Below are 19,023 nucleotides of genomic sequence, written 5' to 3'. Positions count from 1 at the left end.
AATGTTTCTAGCATGGATAAGGAGGTGATTATCCCCTTGTATAAGGCAATGGTCAGGCCACACGTAGAGTACTGTATACAGGTCTGGAGGCCTCATTTTAAGAAGGATGTAGAGCTGTTGGAACGAGTACAGAGAAGGGCAACAAGATTAGTGAATGGAACAAAGGGTTGCTCTTACGAAGAAAGGTTGCTCTTAAGTTTTGCAAATTACAGTGTCTGGAGACTAGGCCTTAGCATTAGCATTAGCATTAGCATTAGTAGAGGCATTTGATGCAAGAAAGCAAGCTTATGCAGCATCAGCCAAAAAAAAAAAAAAAAAAAAAAGTAACATAAATAAATAAAAATAACCACTTCCACTTCACCCCTCTGTTCGTTCGAAATACCTGTCCAGCTGAGCCTTAAACTTATTTAGGCTATCAACTTCCACGACAAGGGATGGAAGTCTGTTCCACCCACCAACCACCCGCTGGCTAAAGGCAAATTTCCGCACATCTATCCTACATCTGTCTTTCCTCAATTTGAATTTATGCCCTCTCAGGTGATTTTTCTGAGCTAGAGGAAGAATCCCATCAGCATTGAGCATGCTCAAACCATTCAAGGCTTTGTACACCTCTATCAGATCACCCCGCTGGTGCCTAGTTTCCAGACACTGTAATTTGCAAAACTTAAGCCTTTCTTCGTAAGAGAACCCCTTTGTCCCATTCACCAATCTAGTTGCCCTTCTCTGTACTCGTTCCAGCAGCTCTACATCCTTCCTGAAATGAGGCCTCCAGGCCTGTATACAGTACTCTAGGTGTGGCCTGACCATTGCCTTATACAAGGGAATAATCACCTCCTTATCCCTGCTAGAAAAATTCCTATATATCATTGACAATACACCATGAGCTACTCTTGCAGCTCGTCTGCACTGCTCAGAGAACTTCATATCTGCCTGCACCACCACCTCCAGGTCCCTTTCATTCTCTACCACTGTCAGTGTAGTACCACAGAGTTGATACGTTGCTCTGGGGTTGCTGTTTCCCATATGTAGTACTTTACATTTGTCAATGTTAAACTTCATTTGCCACCTCGAAGCCCATCTGCTCAACCTTTCCAAATCCTGTTGCAGCAGCATAGTGTCAGTAGTGTCCTTGACAACCCTGCCAACCTTCGTATCGTCTGCAAACTTGGACATTAAGCCTGATATACCATCATCAATATCATTTATAAATACAGAAAACAATAAAGGCCCCAATACTGAACCCTGAGGGACTCCACTAATAACATTAGTCCACGATGAGCAGTGTCCATTGATTACCACTCTCTGTCTTCTCCCCCTCAACCACCCCTTTATCCATAGCAGCAACTTGCCTCCAATGCCACACTGCACCAATTTGTGCAGCAGTCTTCCATGTGCAACAGTATCAAAAGCCTTTCTAAGATCCAAGTATATAATATCAAAGTTATTCCCTGCATCCAGTTCTTTTGTGACTGCATCATAGTATCCAATCAAATTGGTCAGGCAAGACTTCCCCTTAACAAAACCATGCTGTGTCCTAGCTATAACTGAAGTCTTGTCTAGATGATCCTGCAGTGCTTCTTTCACCAGTGCCTCCATTAATTTTCCGGGAACAGAAGTTAAACTCACAGGTCTATAATTACTTGTGTCAGCCTTTGATCCCCCTTTGTGAATTGGGGTCACATTTGCACATCTCCAGTCAATGGGTACCTCCCCTGAGTCCAAGGAAGCTCTCATAATTATGGCTAAGGGTTTGCTTACCTCCTTTGCTGCCTCCTTTAATATAACTGGATAGATCCCATCCACCCCAGGTGCCTTTCTTGTGTTTATCTTCAACAATTTCTCCTCCACTTTGCTCTCAGTTATTACAAGATTCTCTAGCTTACTGCTAGAGTTGAATACACCTCTGGCATTCCCCTCGCTGAATAACTCCTCATGTGTGAATGTCGATGCAAAATATTCATTTAGTTTGTTAGCTACCCGAGCAGGGTCATCAACAGTTGACCCATCGATCTCAAGTGGACCAATCTGATTCATCCCCTTCCTTCTAGAGTTTACATAAGTAAAGAACTCTTTGCTGTTTTTCTTCGCATCCCTTGCCAAGGATCTCTCGTAATCTGCCTTCGCCTGCCTAACCTCCTTTGTAACTTGGTTACAGATCAACTTGTATCTATCATAGGCGTCCGTGTCACGTGTTAATTTGTATGTATCCCATGCATTTTTCTTCTCTGCCATATGCCTCATTAGTTCATCTGACAACCATTTAGGCCTAAACCTTGAACAATATTTCTTAGTTGGTATGTAAAGCCTAGTAGCTTCCACGATAAGTTCTTTGAATGCTTCCCATTTTGAATTTGCTGTTGGCAATATCATCAGTTGATCCCACTGTATAGAATTTAAATACTGTCTCAGTCCATTGTAGTCGCCTTTACGAAAGCAATACCCCTTCCCTTTACCCCTAATGGTAGTTACCTCTTTGAGTAACTCCCACTTCAGCACACTGTGATCACTGCCACCAAGTGGTTCATTTATCTGCAGATTCTTAATGCATGAAGAATCACTACTGATAATCAAATCAAGAGTATTACTCCCTCTAGTTGCCTCCCGAACATGCTGATGTAGAAAACAATCATCCAATAAATTCACAAAAGCCTTGCTACTGTGTGAGTGACCAGCCCCCAAATTCCAGTCAATATCTGGGAAATTAAAATCCCCCATTATAAGACTCTCTGATTTACTGGCCCACTCTATTTCTCCGAACAGTTTCTTATTATACTCATCAGAGTCATTAGGCCTATAGCACACTCCTACTCTCAATTTTGATCTCCCAGTGCTTATGTCACACCAAACTGACTCGACACTGCACTGTCCAGCGATGTCGACTGGCTTCACTTCCTTGGATTTTATGTGTTTTTTAACTAATAGCATAACCCCTCCTCCCTTCCTATCCTGTCTATCCTTTCTGTAGACATTGTACTCCCCAAATTCCAGTTCTGCATTTCTTATATCTGTGTGACACCACGTCTCTGAAATCCCCACAATATCTGCCTTTGATGTTTTGAGCAATACCTCAAATTCATCAAATTTATTTACTAAACTCCTAGCATTGGTGTACACACAAGTATACATGCACCTGTTCTTTTTCTTAGCTACCCTAACACAACCCATGTGTTTACTTGTACCCCAATGATTCCCAGCAGTCTCTGAAATATCCTGCATCTTATTTTCCAGGCTGCGGCTCATTCCAATAGAAGCAGTGCAAGAATCACTTTCACCTCTGCCAGTGGCTACTGTTAATCTATTAGTCCTTGTATCCCCCCAATCTAGAGTTTAGTTGCAAGGTGATCTGATTGAGGTGTATAAAGCCTTAAATGATTTGAGCATGCTCCCAATGCTGATAGGATTTTTCCTCTTGCTCAGAATAATCACCTGAGAGGGCATAAATTCAAATTGAGGAACGACAGTTGTAGGATAGATGTGCGGAAGTTTGCTTTTAGCCAGTGGATAGTTGATTGCTGGAACAAACTTTCATCTGTTGTTGCAGAAATTGATAGCTTAAACAGATTCAAGGCAGAACTAGACAAACATTTGGAGCAAGTGGATGGGCAAAATGAGAAGGGTGCACGTTTTTTTTTTTTTTTTGGCTGATGCTGTAAAAGCTTGCTTTATTGCATCATGATGTGCCTTTGCTAATGCTATGATAGTTACTCTAATTCCTTGTCATAGAGACAAATATTTGAGTACTAAAACTTTTTCTAATATAAAACTCACAAAAGATTTAGGACCGTGGTGATAACAGCCAGATGCAGTGTACAATCCATGGGACCACTAAAATGGTTAACTACATATTATAAAGATAATAATATGACTGTGTAAGGCCAAATCAATGCTGTAAAATGGGAAACGGTATAAGCAAACAGATAAAGAATGTACTTCAGCTGCAATGGTCATACACTGGAAAGAAATGTATGTGAAATGTATTCTTTAACTGGGAAATACTAGTCACAATGACCTGTCCTTTTGAACTCTGTGGCATGTTTTGAATAATAATTCTTACACTCTGAGCAAATTTAAAATAAAAAATATATAGGTAAATGGCCACAATTAAAAGATAACAAAGGAGAATACCAGATTTGATAGAACAAACAATTTTTTAAAATGGAAATGATGAAACAAAACTAAAATTATTTCAACGTGAATTTAAAATTGTTTAATTTCCATTCAAGATCTGAGAGCATAAACTTACACACTTACCTTTTATTGGTTGAGATGATAAGTTTCTCCCACTTTTGGACGAAGTCTGGGACAATAACAATGACTTCCTCTTTGCGACTTATGTGATCCAATAGGAGGCCATTGAAATATCGGTTCCAGTTGACCTGCACATTTATTGTAGTATTAATAACAATCTACCTGGTTTCATAAAATATTTTATTATTTTATTTAAATACCAGAAATTTCTGGTATTTAAATATCAATTAATAAAAATTAATATATTACAACCATATTTAAAATGCAGTGATTACTCTGAAATCAACAAAATGAAAAATAATAAAATATTTTTAAACAAAAATGTTTACCACAATAGATATATAGTAGAACTTCAAAAATCTAGCTTCAAAAGTTTATTGCTATTGGAAAAATATTCAAAAGTCTTTGAATATTTTTCCAATGGCAATAAACTGCACAAGGGTAGAGAGGAAATAGGCTAACTGGACTTGAAAAAAAAAAAAAAAAAAAGAAAGAAAAAAAAAGCAGCACTGCAGGTGGCAGATGTATGCATTACCTTCCATTAATAATTTTAAAACCAATTTCCTTCTATTATATTTATTTCCTAGGCTGTGTGTTATTGTTACTATATATTTACAATGTATGAAATCATTCATTTTGCAAGATATTCAATACTGGTTCACAGTATAGTATGTACTTAATAATACAGTAGAATGTATTTAGATTTTGTGGCAATTTGATTCCTGAAATCATATTGCTCTACCTATAACTCATAGACAATTGGAACATTCACGATAGAAGCAGCATTTGAACTTGCAACCTATATTTCTTAGGCAAGTACATTATCCACTGGATCAATCTGGCAGTTAAAATTTTGGCTTAATGCTAGTCCATTATATTGGACACAATATAATGGACTATTGTTTTTGGAGAATACAGGGATCAGAGCTAGTATATTATCTAATAAAAATAAAGAATTACTATAGAATACTCAAGTACTGTGCATTATTTCAAAGTAACCAAAACTGCCAAAAATGTGGAATGTACTATGTCTATCAGAATGCTGGATTTATGAGGTTCTACTTTAGTTAGGATGGCAAAAGAAAGTGTGAAGGACTATAAATACAAGTATTATACTTTTATATAAACAGCTCTTTTAGAAAGACATAAAAAATAAAAAATAATAAAAAACACACCTGCATACACTCTGTGACAATGGTTTCAAAATCATTATTATTTTCTAGAGTAAAAAAATACATTTATTACAGAAACCTTTGCCAATAAAACTAATAAATGGAAAGAGAATTAAAAATTGCATGATTATGGAATGAAAAAATGCATTTACCTGTGGTGCCAGTTTGTACAATTCATCTACAGTCATCTTATTATACAATCTACTGATGTTTCTCCGCTGCTCCCTTGGAATGGAATACTGAAAGTTAAATTTTAAGAAATTTTAATTGGTCTATTACACAATATAATGGAAACATCACTATTCATTACGAGTAGGCATTGCAGCTCAGTTGTATACTAATTCAATTACAATAAACCCTTACTTTAACAGACCTCAACTGAATGCACTTTGGAAATATTGGACATCAACCACTGAACTAGGCTTTTTTTGTCGATATTTATGGATGCAATAACGTAATTGCCTCAGTGTGGTGGTATTTCCCATCATTTAAAATATATTTACAATAAAGCAGGGTGTCACTAGGACAGGATTTCTTATCCATCACTTTCCACAGAAATAGAAATTGTTGAAGATGGACATAAAGAAGGTGCCTAGAGTGGATGGAATCTATCCAATTATATTAAGGGAGGCAGCAAGGGAGATAGGCAAACCCACAGCCATAATTATGAGAGTATCCTTGGATTCAGGGGAGGTTCGTGTGGACTGGAGTTGTGCGAATGTATCCCCAATTCATAAAGGGGGATTAAAAGGTGACGTGAGTTAAGTACAGACCTGTTTGCTTAACATCTGTTCCAGGGAAAATAATGGAATCAATCACTGGTTAAAGTAATACAAGACCATCTGAGCAGGCATTGCATTTATACTGCAATCACAGCTTGGATTTGTTAAGGAGTAGTTTTGTCTAACCAATCTGACAGATTACTATGATGCAGTCACTAAGGAACTGGATGCAAAAAATAATTTTGACATCATATAGTAATAATATTCACCATATAATGAAAGGAAGCCACAGGCTTTTGCTGAACTGAGAGGAGAAAAAAAAAAAAAAAAAAAAAACAGATAAAAGGAAAGAAAAAACGTAGATAAGGAAACACAAATCATATGCTTCCCTCCTCACACAGGTAAGTATCCAGTAGACCTTTGAATTTATTCAAATTGTCAGCCTCAGCTACCTGCGAGGGCAGCTTGTTTCAGCTATCAGTGACTCGTTGGCTAAAAGAAAACTTCCTACAATGTAATCTAAACCCCTGTAATTTGAATTCATGACCCCTGTAATTTGAATTCATGACCCCTACTTCTGGAATTGTTCAGAACAGTGAGAATGCCACCTTCATTCATTTACTAATCCTTCTCAGAACCTTATAAACCTCAATTAGGTCACCTTGGAGGTGCCTAATTGAGATTTAGTAGTTGCCAAGCTCGCTCTGTAGCTCACATAATAGGAGTCTTTCCTCATATAGTCATCCTTCTGCCATTCTCACCATTCGAGTTGCCTGTATTTGGACCCTTTCAAGAAGTTTGATGTCTTTTTCAGATGATGTCTCCATACTTGAACACAGTATTTCAAATGTGATCTTACAATTTCGTATGCAGTGCGATTATCACCTCCCTATCTCTACATGATAGCATTTCATAAATCATTGATAGGATATCATGGGCTTTCCTGGCTAACTGTTTATACTGTTCATGAAAATTCATATCTACCGTATTGCAACTCCCAGATCCCCTTCCTCTTACTGTTTTAAATTCAACCCCTCCAAGTGTATAATTTATTTGTGGGTTGCTATTTCCCAAGTGTAAGACCTTGCATTTAGCAGCACTGAAATATAGCTGCCATTTCTATGGCCATTGCTGAAGTCTGTTCAAGTCATCCTGAAGGAGTGCTGCTTGGCACTGGTCATTAACAACTCTGCCAATCTTTATGTCATCTTCAAATTTTGACATCATGCCTTTGTCGATGTCATTTATCTACCCCAGGGGCTCACATCTGGTGAGTGTGGGCTTGGCATACCCAGAGTCCTGAGCTGGATATCATCATTCTTCTCTTTCTTGATGATCCCCCCCCCCCCGATCTCTCTCTCTCTCTCTCTCAGGGAAACTTGGAAATATTTTTGGCTGGTGCAGCATAAGTCTCAAGCTTCTTTCACCATATGGCTAATAATAATAATGAAAATGAGAAACAGGGGTCCAAGAACCAATCCTCGAGGGACCCCACTCCTAACATCACACCAATCTGAAGAATATCCATTAATCACAAACCTCTGCCTTCAGCCATCCAGCAGTCCATCTTAGAATCTTACCAATAATCCTCACCTGTTCAACTTATACAGCAACCTCTCATGAGGGACCGAGTCAAATGCTTTGCTAAAATCCAAATGAACTATGTCAAAATTATTCCCAAAATCCAGTTCATGAGTAACTGTCTCAATATAACCTACTAAGCTAGTTAAGCATGATTTAATCTAAACAAAGCCATGTTGTGTGTCCTTCAGAATGCCACATCTATCTAAATCCCTGGATTGCACTCTTAATCAGTGTCTTTAAGATTTTTCTACCAGTGAAATCAGACTAACCAGTCTGTAGTTACCAACTTCTCTTAGAACTGCTTTTGTGTATTGGCAATACATTGGCATTTCTCCAATCCAAAGGAACCTCCTCTGAGTCCAAAGATGCCCTCATAATTAACATCAATGTTTCAATACACTCCCTCACACTCTCTCTCAAAACTACAAGGTATATTCCATCAACTCCTGAAGCTTTAATTTCATTTATGCTCAAAAGTTTTTCTAATAAACAATCATCTGTAATTACAACATCACTAATTTCATAGTGATGTTGTAATTACAGATGCAATTTCAGTAAAGACAGATGCAAAGTTCAATCTATGCGCAACATCAGCTGGGTTGTCTAAGCCTTTCCCACAGCCAGTGCACAAGGGTCCAATCTGATTCACTATTTTCTTTGTATCCTTGTCCCCATTCTTTGCTTTCTTAGCCAATGTTAGCAAATATTAAAGGAGGCAGCCAAGGAAGTAAGCAAACCCTTAGCCATGATTATGAGGGCATCCTTGGACTCTGGGATGGTCCTCAAGGAGATGTGCTAATGTATCCCCAATTCACAAGGGGGATTAAAAGGTGACACAAGTAATTGCAGACATGTTAATTTAATTTCGGTTCCAGGGAAAATAAAGGAGTCACTGGTTAAAGAAGCACTACAGGACCATCTAGACAAGACTGCAATTATGGTTCAGACACAGCATGGTTTTGTTAAGGGGAAATCTTATTTGACCAATTTGATTGGATACTATGATATAGTCACAAAGGAACTGGATGCAAAAAATAATTTTGATATCATATTATTATTATTATTATTATTATTATTATTATTATTATTATTCGCCATATAGTGCAAGGAAGCCTGAGGCTTATGCTGCACCAAAAAAAACATCTGAATTACCCTGAGGGAGTTGTTGTTGTTGTTTTGGTTTTTAGGAGCATTAGCAACTAAGGCCATATTGCTCCGGGGATATGCGGTGGTCATTCCCTGACCTTTCCGCATCCTCCGTATTTGATGGTCACGGGCTCGAACCCCGGTATAATCAAGAAGTGTGTGCTATGCACTGCTGCTCCTGCCCACCTGGCTCTGGAGGCGCCAGGTGGGCAGGAGCAGCAGAGAAAGTAGGAGGGAATTACCAAGAAAGAGAAAAATGATGTTATCCAGCTGAGGACCCTGGGTTTGCCAAGCCCATACTCACCAGATGTGAGCTCCTGGGGTTAATATACAGTCAGTTCTGCTATAACACGATACATGTTCCTAAAAACTCCATGTTATGACATTTTGTTGCATTAAAAACAACAGGGCTTACAAGAAAAATAGGGATGGGGGGCAGAGCACTTGAAAAAAAAAAAAATTGTTCAGTGTGGTAAGTAAAACACTAAAAAAAGTTAGAAGCCCAATAAAATTGCTAACACAGGTTTAAACATCTTAAATTTCTAATAAATATTGTAAAAATGTCTTCATTTTTACTTTTTGTTTGCCTTTGAGGGCTGTTACTTCGCCAAGTTACCTTATACTTTTTGTCACTACTGTACTTGTAGTGTGATATTCACTCCGTGTAGAAGGCTGTTTCTTTTCTTAGGCATACACCTGTTGGTGCAGCACTAGGGAAAACAGCAGTTGAAACACTATTCCATCTTTGAGTCCAGCTGATTCACAGCAAGAGATCGTTACTCAATCGGACGAACATCGTGGATATAATATTTATAAAACGGTGAGAAAGTATATGACTTTCATCAGAGAAAATAGAGTAATGACAATTAAGAAGCATACTTCAGGGTGAAATCTGAACCTTATAACTAAGGGGTGATTGTTGTCTGGAAATCCCTTGTGTAGGAACGAACGGACTTTAGATCTACTGACTACCGCTGGGCAGTCTGGAAATTCCACCCCATGCAGATGAGAAGTTCCTCTTTCTCCTCATAAATTCCATTTTTACTGTGTCAGGTCTCCAAAATAACAGTCCCTGGGATTTTCATTTCCCCACGAAATTAGCCTTTTGACCAATAGAAGCGTTGGAAACCCTAAAAGGGGGGACATATATATATGCAGATCGGAGACAAAGAGAGAAAGGGACGGTGAGAACGAAAAGATCAGAAAGACAGAGAGAGAAGGGAGAAAGTTATAGGGAGAAACCCAGAGAGAGACAAAGAGACGAAGAGAGTCTTGTCCTGAGTGAAGCACTTCTTTTTCTTGAGGTTATCTCGTCAAAACGTCTTGTGAATCTTTTACTGCTGGCTCCTGTTCCTAGGCATCTATCCCTGAATACTGCAAAGTTTATTCTGGTAAGTTTCACCCTATATTTACAACACGATAGTTAATAGAATGAAAGTGTTGGACGTTAATACATAACTCTTTATTTAATAGAGTCCACTGAGAAACAACCCTCCTCATAGGAACACTCACTAAGGTAGCATCTATCTTACAACACTTAGAAATTAGAATTTAAGATTAGTAAGATCTATTTGTATTAATGGAATACCATAAGTTATGACTGTTAAACCTGTATAGTACACTTACACATACACCTAGATACTCGAACTGGAGGATGATTGTTGGCTTCAGAGAGTACGGGCAGCAGTGCCAACTGAAGATCACATGAAGAACACATACAAGTTTGTACACATGTATCATTAGCCTTATATCATTTTTATCCCTTTTGATAAGAAATAGAGCTCTTATATAATTATATAAAAGTATATAACCATTTTATTTTACACCTGTTTGTATGCTAGAGTTAATAAACCATGTTTTGTTTAATCATCCTTGCCTCTTAGCCATTCTCTTGCTACACGTTACCCACAGCACGAGTTTTATAGTAAAAGAGCCATAGTTCTGCGGCATTCTGAGGTCTAACTTATGGAAGGATTTCAGAGTGAATAAACATAATGCCAATTTTGATGTTGTGAATCTATTCTCCACGTTTCAGAATAGATCTTGAGAACACGAGATTGTTGTCCTCATATATATAAACCGCTAGTCGATCATATAAAACACAGGCGTTTTCTGGAACATCAATATTAATGAATAAACTTGCCAGGAAACCTTATTGTACACATTGCATTTTGAATAATATTAAGGGTCAAATGTCTTAATCTTCATTTGAAGAATGATGTCCAGGCGAACCCCTGGGGAACAATATTACAGTAAATATAGCACTAATATATACATACTAATTGATATTTCTGTTCCTGACTTTTTTTTTTTTTTTGGATTGTAAAATTTAAAACAGTAAAAAGATAAGCAATCAATAAGGATGATCATGATACAAACATATTGCACAAGTGAGATATGTGGTAACAATTTTGCACGTTAAAAATAGGAAGCTTAGAAAATAGGAATGAACAAAAGATTGTGAAAATTTATATTTATGTTTTTTATATGATTAAAGATTTTGTGGAAGGAGAAACACATTTCACCTTAATAACACAAAAACCCACAGAATTCCTGCTATCAGTATTATTGCAAATACAATAACATTGCGTTTACTACCCGTTTATTAGATTGCACTAACAGATAAGCCAAATAAACCAGGACCTGCAAATTGTTTTTATTGTTTTATGGTAGTGACCTCTAGAAATGTACTCCTCTGCTCATGCTATCACACCACACGAAATTTCTGTTCAAACTGATAAATGTGAGCTTCTGAAAACATGAGTTAGCCTACAATATCTTGTGAATACAGTGAATGACAGTGTGTCTCCGACCAATACAACTACAATAAATGGGAAATACAGCTCTCACACATTTGATGTTTTTTAAGTTCTGTAAATTAGTTTATGTAGGCATGCGCAATTTGCTATGTTCAGCTTGGTGCCGGGTTTTGTGTTCATCTGTTGTTACTTGCAGATGAAATTGTGCATGAGCCAACGTGAAAATTGCATTAGACTCACATTGTTCCCTAATATATCAGTCGCATTGGAACAAATTCGTGTTGCCAACATGTGCATTATAGCAGAACTGACTGTACTTTGATTTTAGGAAAGCTTTTGATACTGTTGCAGTATGGCATTAAGGGCAAATTGCTGCTGTGGATAAAGGGATGGTTAAGTGTAAGACAGAGTGGTAATCAATGGACACTGTGCTTCGTGGACTAATGTTATTAGTGTGGTCCCCCAAGGTTCAGTGTTGGGTCAATTGTTGTTTTCTGTATTTATCAATGGAGGCATATCAGGGTTAATGTCCAAGTTTGCAGACAACACGAAGGTTGGCAGGTTTGTTAATGACACTAATGACAGTACACTACTGCAACAGGATCTAGAAAAGGTGTGCAGATGGGCTGAGAGGTGGTAACTGAAGTTTAACATTGACAAATGTACAGTACTTCATATGGGTAACAGTAACCCCAGAAAAATGTGGCAACTGTGGTACTACACTCAGGGTAGTGGAGAATGAAAGAGACCTGCAGGTAACTGTGCAGTCAGATATGAAGTTTTCTGAGCAGTGCAGAGAGGCTGCAAGAGTAGCTCATGGGGCCTTGTTAATGATATACAGGAATTTTACTAGCAGGGATGAGGTGATTATCCCCTTGTATAAGGCAATGGTTACGTTGCATCTTAAGTATTGCATACAGGTCTGTAGGCCTAATTTTAGGAAGGATTTAGAGCTGCTAGAATGAGTACAGAGGAGGATAATGAGATTGGCGAGGGGAATAAAGGGTTTCTCTTACCACGAGAAGCTGAAGTTCTGCAAATTGCAGAGTCTGGAGACTAGGCACCTGCGAGGTGATTTGACTGAAGTGTATAAGACTTTGAATGGTTTGAGCTGAATGCTGATGGGATTCTTCCTCTTGATCAGATTATGCACCAGAGGGAGCATAAATTCAAATTGAGGAAAGACAGTTGTAGAAAAGATGTGCGGAAATTTTCCTTTAGTCAGTGGGTGGTTGATTGCTGGACAACTTCCATCTGTAGTTGTGAAAGTTGATAGCCAAAATAAATTCAAGGCAAAACTAAACAAACTTTTGAAGTGAATGGGTGGGTGAAATGAGAAGGTATTTTTTTTTTTTTTGGCTTGATGCTGTATAAGCTTGCTTTCTTGCATCATATGCCTCTACTAATTTTAATGCTTTCTTGTACACAGTCTTTGTCTCCCTAACCTTATTTGTGGTCCTATTACAAATCAACTTTTGCCTGTTGTAGGCTTCAGTACTTTTCATTGCTCTGTAACTGTCCCATACTCTCTTTTTCTGCTCTATCTGACAAGCCAGTGCCACAGTCATCCATTTCAGCATCCTACTCCTGCAATATTTTCTTAAAGCCATGAATGCATATTTTCATATGCGTTTATGGCTTATGTGATTTTTGCTTTAAAAGTATTCTATAATTCAAATGTATTTTCCATCCTTCAGCAATCTACCCAGTTCACAGATGTTATATAGCACTTTAAACTATCAAAGTTCTCTCTTCTGAAGTTAAAAGCCCATACCTTTACCTTTAACTGCTCGAGCATCTCTATATCTTCCAGTTTACGATTGTATGATCACTTTCTGACAATGGTTCTTGTGCTTTAAACCCTTTTATGTCATCTGGATCATCAGTAAGATAGTACTTTCTCTAACATGCTGGTACAAATAATAATCATCTAATCTCTTTAAAAAAGTTTTTCCCCATTGCGAGTATCCCTCCCACTTATTCCAATAAATCTGGGGCAGATTAAAATTGCCCATAATAAGATATTTACACTTGCTTGCCCATTCCACCTGCATGTAAAGACAATAGTCATATTCTTCACAATCTTCTGGTCTATAGATTACTCCCACTCTCATTGTTCCTTTGCTTCCCATTAACTCACACCACAGATTCTATGCTGGCAGATGTAACTTCAGACTTGACAAACGCTCTTTTTGCACTCAGGCTGCTTTTGATTAGAAGCATGATTCCCCCTACCCCTTCTATCTTCCCTAAATACATTATACATACTGTAGCGGAACTCGTCATCACCAATTTCCTGGTGGCACCACGTTTCTGTTAGCCCTATTATATTAGTTGTCCTAACCAATAGTTCAAATTCAGCCATTTTATTGAAAACACTCCTGGCATTATTATAGACACAGTTGAGACTAAGTAATCTTCTATAGTTTACTACCCTGACCATGGCCCAGATTTAAGGTTGTTGTGGCCCCTAAGCTATAACTTTTAAGAGGCCCCCTCTACTGAGTAAATTTTAGGTTTAATAGCATTTCATGTTCATCAAAGGGTGCATATAAAATGCTACATACATAGTAATACATACGTTTTTATTAACTGTTAAAAAACATAACAGATATTTTTGACATTGACAATAATAACAATAATATAATAAAACGAAAGACTTTTTTTATTCATTTTTGTTTAAAACAATAAAATAAAATGATTTTTTGCTTGCAACAGATAAATAAAATAATTTTTTTAATGATCAATAAATAATTTTATTAAAAAAAATTATTGAGTGAAATTATTTAAAATATTTGTTTTCATGATTTCAATATGGCAAAATCTGAAACAATATCTTCAAATGATAAGCTTCTAAGCTTGTCACTTTCCATATCTAAGATGCTCAAGGAAGATGGTTTGTTTCGAAGCATATTTGCACAAGATTCATTTTTTACCCTCTTAAGCCAGCTAAATGATCTTTCTCCAGAGCAATTAGTTATCATGAAGGTAAGAAAAATTCGAAATATAGTTTCAACATTTGAAAAACTGACTGTATTTTGTCTTGAATTATTATATTGCATAAATTTTGATAATTGAACTCATTTGTTTCAGAATAATTTTTCTTTATATAGAGATAAAATGTTTTTTATCTTCGTATGAGTTATCATCTATGTCTTCGGGATAATTATTTACAAAACTTTGTGCATTTTCTCTGAGCTCTTCATCTGTCTGGTCAAAATTTAATAAAAATGAAAATTTTTGAGAAATATTCTTATAATACTTCTGCTCTTCTTTGTAAATTACTGTACTTTCTAAAGAATCAATGGCAGGAATGAAAGATTTTATCCTAAATTTATCTTTTGCAGAAAGATCGTCAATATCAGATACATTTCCATCATTAATCAGCACTTTTCTAGATCTTTTCTTTGCATTCTTATAATCCATGTTATCTGGTAATTTTATGTTTACATTTTGTTCAAATTCATTGAAACTATTTCTGGTTTCTTTTATGAGTTAGTTAGTTAGTTATTTGGTTTTTAGGAGCATTAGCAACTAAGGCCATATTTCTCCGGGATATGCGGTGGTCATTCCCTGACCTTTCCACATCCTCCGTATTTCGTGGTGACGGGCTCGAACCCCGGTCTAATCAAGAAGCGTGTGCTACGCACCTGCTGCTCTTTCCCACCTGGCTACGGAGGCACCTTTCTTTTATGAAATCTGAAAAATATGCATACAGTTTTGAATATGTACTTAATGATGTTGAGGGTCTTGTAATATTTTGCTGGTTTTGTGAAACTGTTTCAATATATAATTTCATAATACAAGCATAAACATAAATTCAAGTTCTTCCATTTCTTTGTGGATAATAGAGGCTTCTCTTTCATTTCATCATTTTTGTATTCATCATCCTGAAATTTAAGTAAAGCATCAATAATTGAATCATAATTATTCATAATTGCTCTTGTAGCTTTAATATGTGCTACCCATCTAGTGTCAGAAAGACGTTTTGGAACTTCCGATTTGGATCTCAAACCTGATTTTAAAATAGACCATTTTGTTGAAGCAGAGAAAAATGTATAGGTTTGTTGCAAAATTGCAAAGAAATTTACTCTGTCTATGCCACAATCAACTGCAGCGTGGCTGACCAAATTTAATGAATGTCCGGTGCAGGGAATATGAAATACATGTGATATACATATCATATGTATTTTTTTCCTGCATACCCTTATATTTCCCAGACATGTTGGCCACGTTATCATAGGACTGTCCTTTACACTCACTAAAATCAATGTTACATTCATTTATAATATAATCAAGTATGGATGGAATCTATACTTGATTGGGGTGGATGAAATCTATCCAGTTATATTAAAGGAGGTGGCAAAGGAAGTAAGCAAACTGTTAGCCATATTATGAGAGCTTCCCTGGACTCAGGGGAGGTACCCATGGACTGGAGATGTGCAAATGTGACCCCAATCCACAAAGGAGGATCAAAGGGAGACACAGGTAATTACAGACCTTTTAGTTTAACTTCTGTTCCAGGGAAATTAATGGAGGCACTGGTTAAAGAAGCATTGCAGGATCATCTAGACAAGAATTCAGACATAGCTTGGACACAGCATGGGTTTATTAAGGGGAAGTCTTGTATATGACTTCCCCAAATATATGATATCAAAGAATAACTTTGATATCATATATTTGGACCTTAGAAAGGCCTTTGATACTGTTCACATGGAAGACTGCTGCATAAATTGGAACGGTGTGACATTGGAGGCAAATTGCTGCTGTGGATAAAGGGATGGTTGAGTGGGAGACCATCATCCTTCTCTTTCTTGGTGATTTCCCCCCTCTCTCTTTCTCTCTGGGTAACTCTGAATTTATTATTATTATTTTTTTTTGGATGGTGCAGCATAAGCCTCAGGCTTCCTTGCACCATATAACTAATAATAATAATAATAATAATAATAATAAAGACAGAGAGTGGTAATCAATGGACACTGCTCATCGTGGACTAATGTTATTAGTGGAGTCCCTCAGGGTTCAGTGTTGGGTCCATTGTTGTTTTCTGTATTTATAAATGATATTGATGATGGTATATCAGGTTTAATGTCCAAGTTTGCAGACGATACGAAGGTTGGCAGGGTTGTTAATGACACTAATGTCAGTACACTGCTGCAACAGGATCTAAAAAGTTGAGCAGATGGGCTGAGAGGTGGCAAATGAAGTTTAACATTAACAAATGTAAAGTACTACATACAGGAAATAGCAACCCCAGAGCAACGTATCAACTCTGTCGTACTACACTGACAGTGGTAGAGAATGAAAAGGACCTGGGGGTAATTGTGCAGGCAGATATGAAGTTTTCTGAGCAGTGCAGATGATCTGCAAGAGTAGCCCCCCCCAAAGTGTCAGTGGGGATAGCCCAGAACTTCAAAGGCTCACTAGATTATAATTATACTACAAACTTGTGGTTAATTATTATACCACAAACTTGTGGTTAATTATTATACCACAAACTTGTGGTTAATTATTATACCACAAACTTGTGGCAGGCACCAATTACCAGCCTTCTCAAAGGCAAATCTTGTTATAGTGTTGTGAACAAGATTTGGAACAGTTCGGATTCGGTAATCCGAACTGTGCCCGATTACCCGGAATACATGCAGATGGAAGGAAAACAAGGTAAAAACAGATACCCTGAGGCAGAGCCAGAATGACAACCCTCTCATCACCATCCACTAACAAGAGGAAGGGTAGGATACCCAATCCAGGGCCCACAACTAAGCAGAAAAATCGCAAACAAATAGTTCCGTAATCTGAATGCAAAATGAGCTCCCAGACAGAGGCCAGGGAGCAGCCAGAAGCACCTTCATTGCAAAAGGACACCAACGAAGACAAGCAGCAGGACCCAACTCTCGACCCTGCCTTACCAGAGGGCACTGTATATGAGAAGACCCTCTTTCCCAAAACTGCACTTGAGAACATCTTCAAAGAGCACCCAAATAGAGTATCAACTGGACTTAGATCACAAACTGTCAATTTTTCACAAGATGGAGACAATACTTCGTGACACACATCTTGAAACTGAGTGGGACACCACACAGCTCCATGCCTATACTGAATGTGGGGCAAGTCAAATGCCACAGCACGCCCCAACATACTCAGAAGCACTGAGGAATAATGGCACCACTGCAGCTGCCACCACGACCACTACAACTACCAATCCTGCACCCAGGAACACATTGCTCCGCACCCAACATCTAGTGGTCCTCAAACCTACCAATACAAACACCCTCAAAACCAGTGAAGAAGTCAAAAAAGACAGGCATTGACTCCCTAACACAGGAGTTCAAAACATCCAGAATCCGATCCATACGGTAGATGTCAAATACGGGGGGGGGGGTAATAATCGAGACAAACAAGAAAGATGCTAATCTGATCATAAACAATACCAAGGTCCCTACACTTGCACTCACTGCTGAACCTCCCATCTTACTCCTGTGACCATCTCTAAAGAAATCTACATGCATAACCTACAACAAGACTTCCCTGACAGAGACTACACCAGTTTATTAAAGCCCAAGCATCAAACAAAGAGTAGGAATGGCAGCTCTACCAACCTGGTGGTCGGATTGGCCCCTGATGCAGAGAGAGTTATTACAAGGCAAGAAAGGATTTACATTAGTTGGAGCTCCCATCGCTTTACCGAACGCATTGTGATACCAAAATGCTTCTGGTGTTGCCGATTTGGCCACACCACCCGCACATGTGTCCAACAGGAACCAACTTGTGGAAATTGTGCCGAGAAGGACATAACTAGGTCTGTACTTGTTAACAGGAGAGACTGCTTCTACAGGGATTGGATACACTTAAATAGAAAGGGTGCAAGAATGTTTGCTGATGCTATCAAGGTGGGTCGGAAAACTGCTAGATTGGGGGATACAAGGACTAATAGATTAACAGTAGCCACTGGCAGAGGTGAAAGTGATTCTTGCACTGCTTCTATTGGAATGAGCAGAAGCCTGGAAAATAAGATGCAGGATATTTCAGAGACTGCTGGGAATCATTGGGGTACAAGTAAACACATGGGTTGTGTTAGGGTAGCTAAGAAAAAGAACAGGTGCATGTATACTTGCGTGTACACCAATGCTAGGAGTTTAGTAAATAAATTTGATGAATTTGAGGTATTGCTCAAAACATCAAAGGCAGATATTGTTGGGATTTTAGAGATGTGGTGTCACACAGATATAAGGAATGCAGAACTGGAATTTGGGGAGTACAATGTCTATAGAAAGGATAGACAGGATAGGAAGGGAGGAGGGGTTATGCTATTAGTTAAGAAACATATAAAATCCAAGGAAGTGAAGCCAGTCGACATCGCTGGACAGTGCAGTGTCGAGTCAGTTTGGT

The 19,023-nt window shown here is 37.9% G+C and overlaps 1 protein-coding gene across 3 annotated transcripts in view; it reads right to left on the bottom strand.

Annotated features, from left to right (window-relative positions):
* The window catches only part of LOC150079288 (neprilysin-2-like), a 527,224-nt gene that overhangs the window by 229,830 nt on the left and 278,371 nt on the right, over window positions 1-19,023 (bottom strand). For all 3 annotated transcript variants that reach the window (XM_090383670.1, XM_090383669.1, XM_090383671.1), the window contains exons 8-9: window positions 5,573-5,659; window positions 4,252-4,376 (exon numbers count right to left, since the gene is read on the bottom strand). In XM_090383670.1, the coding sequence (XP_090239796.1) occupies window positions 4,252-4,376; window positions 5,573-5,659 (212 nt within the window). The remainder of the gene's footprint in view (window positions 1-4,251; window positions 4,377-5,572; window positions 5,660-19,023) is intronic.

The sequence above is a fragment of the Mastigoproctus giganteus genome, chromosome 10 (genome assembly GCF_048544385.1).
Source record: "Mastigoproctus giganteus isolate SK-2022 chromosome 10, ASM4854438v1, whole genome shotgun sequence".
Classification (NCBI taxonomy): Eukaryota; Metazoa; Arthropoda; class Arachnida; order Uropygi; family Thelyphonidae; genus Mastigoproctus; species Mastigoproctus giganteus.
This window is presented reverse-complemented; position numbering and strand designations above follow the sequence as displayed.